Source organism: Sardina pilchardus, chromosome 2, assembly GCF_963854185.1.
Source record: "Sardina pilchardus chromosome 2, fSarPil1.1, whole genome shotgun sequence".
In the NCBI taxonomy this organism is placed as follows: Eukaryota; Metazoa; Chordata; class Actinopteri; order Clupeiformes; family Clupeidae; genus Sardina; species Sardina pilchardus.
In genome coordinates, this window is record NC_084995.1 from 32,384,981 (window position 1) to 32,387,480 (window position 2,500).

The 2,500-nt window shown below is 51.9% G+C and overlaps 1 protein-coding gene across 2 annotated transcripts in view; it reads right to left on the reverse strand.

The window, feature by feature from the left end:
• ak5 (adenylate kinase 5) overlaps window positions 1–2,500 on the reverse strand; it is a 51,128-nt gene that overhangs the window by 1,024 nt on the left and 47,604 nt on the right. For both annotated transcript variants that reach the window (XM_062527491.1, XM_062527484.1), the window contains exons 13-14: window positions 660–860; window positions 1–139 (exon numbers count right to left, since the gene is read on the reverse strand). The exon at window positions 1–139 is cut by the window's left edge. In XM_062527491.1, coding sequence (XP_062383475.1) covers window positions 74–139; window positions 660–860 — 267 coding nt within the window. In that variant the 3' untranslated portion in view covers window positions 1–73. The remainder of the gene's footprint in view (window positions 140–659; window positions 861–2,500) is intronic.

Genomic DNA, 2,500 nt, shown 5'->3' on the forward strand with positions numbered 1-2,500 from the left:
CAAGCTCAGGTGGAGAATTTGAGCGTCTGCTCCACTTGGGGGCAGCAGCATGACTTCAGAGCCTTGGGAGCCTCTAGCAGTTATCCAGGACCCCACAGATCTGCTCAAACACCTCGTCCGGGGGCCTCTCCGCATCCACCTGTACTCACACCAACCGCCACAGACAGGAAGGAGCAAAGGATACGTATAATGACTTCCAAAAGGTTTTAACACCCTGATCAAAAACAGGTCAAAACATGTGGGGCATTATACTGCAAAGCAATATTGACTGGCTGATACACAATACAAGACCTCACATGGTGAAGCCAATATACAGATACAGTATCTAATCAGATCCTCTTTGTTATCATATTGCCACTAGACGGTATCAGTGTGAATATTGACCGTATGAACATATGAAAAAGGCTGGTGTTATTGCCATTGTTTTTCATAACATTGCGATACCATGTTTGATAATAATGATAATCAAAAAGAACACATGAAGAGGCAAACATGGTTGAACATGGTTGTGTTTACTTTGGCTGTCTGAATTTTCAATAACTGTGAATCACTGGTCTTCAGATTGCTGTGTCGCTGTATTGCTGTATGTGAACTCTAAATAATTTGTCTTTTTTCCATTCCCTAAACACTGTTGTTTTAAGCGGACTCTTTTCTCCCACCTTGTGCAGCAGGCCTCTGTGTTTGTAGTGGGAGGCCACGGGCTGGCTGGTGCTGCAGAAGCTCTCCACCCTCCTCTGGACGTCCTGCTCCGTGTCCCGGCCGTCCTGCGAGCGCAGCGCCGTCCTGGCCCTCTGCTGCAGCCGGCCGGTCAGCGTGTCGGCCGAACACTCCAACAGCAGCACCAGGCTGGGCTGACCCATCTGCAGGGAGAGGAGACGAGAGGAGAGGAGAGGAGAGGAGAGGAGAGGAGAGGAGAGGAGGTGGTGGGAGAGGAGAGAAGAGGAGGAGGGAGAGGAGAGGAGGAGGAGGGAGAGGAGAGAAGAGGAGGTGGGAGAGGAGAGGTGGAGGTGGCAGAGGAGAGGAGAGGAGAGAAATTGTGAACAGGAGAAGAGAGGAGAGGAGAGAGCAGGGGAGGAGAGGAGAGGAGAGTAGAAAAGGGGAGGAGGGGAGGGAGAGGAGAGGAGAGAGCAGGGGAGGAGAGGAGAGGAGAGTAGAAAAGGGGAGGAGGGAAGGGAGAGGAGAGGAGAGGGGAGGGAGCAAAGGAAGTAAAGGAAAGGGAGGAGAGGGTAGAAAAGGGCAAGAGTGTGGAACAAAGGTGAGAGAAAAGAAGGGGAGGAAAGGAGGAGCCGAAGGAGCGGAAGCAGAGGGGTGTAAATGATATGAAAGGACAGGAGGTGAAGCGGGGGAGAGGAGAAGTGGAGCGGCAGTGCAGGAGACGCACAAGGAGATAAGAGGGGCACGGAGGAGGGAGGACACAACACAACTTTTTTACTGGAGCTTAACTCCACAGACATGATCTCAAGTGCTCTGACGGGTATACTGTACTACAGTACAGGGTTACTGACTCAACCTGGTCACTTCGGGATTAACCACGGATCTCCAAAAGAATACATCATACTGCACATATGGCTTCTGAGGTGACGTAGTGTTTTGAAATCAGCAGTAACTCCCCAGTAACCTGGCGTTGTTGAGGTCCACCCCTGCGCTCTGACTCTGACATGGCTCTAATCCTGACCCCTCCGCTACACCCCAGCGTGGCCACCAGAGCTGAGAACACCCAGAGACTCGTGGAGAGCAGCAGAGGCCACAAACTCACCAGCTCGCTCTCTTCTCCTGCTCGAATACATACTGTGCAATAATTAGGACTCATTTGAATAATTATACACTAATTAGTCAAGCTGGTTGAAGTGAGATTATAATGTGAGGACTTTATTTTTCTGAATGTTCGAGGATCGTGCGCCCGGTTTAAAAAACTGGACTGTTGGCATGGCAACACGGCAACGCATGCCACTCTCCTGTCAAGCGACCGAGAGGCTCCCTGTGAGAAAGTGCCCACGGTCACTTCCTGACATGACAGCGGAGTGGACCCATGTCAATCACGAGAATGGACGTTAACAAAAGGGAGGCCGGTGGTGAGAAATGGATTTTGTCAGGTAGTGACAGACTCCCATTTTCACACGGCTGCCTCTCCAAATGAAGTCCCCCGCGCGAGTGAGAAGTGACCGGAGCGATTTCTCCGGGGTCCCGAGTGCCGCCTCATCCGCCTCCTCCTCCTCCTCCAGTGAAGGGGGGGCACTGGGAATGACAAGCGGAAAAGCGAGATGAATGCTCACGCTGCGTGTGGCACACGAAAAACAAGAGTGACATGGGCTCCACACCGTGAGCTGTGGAGAGGCTTACTTCCTGCTGACTGACTGCACACTCTCTAGCTAATTAGGCTGTTGCTCCAACACACCACACGCCTGCTAATGCTACAGAGCGAAGCGCAATGAAGGCGTGTTTAGCTCGGTAGCTGGCCTTGGTCCTGGAACACCTATGGTGGAGATCATTAGCGCGTAAA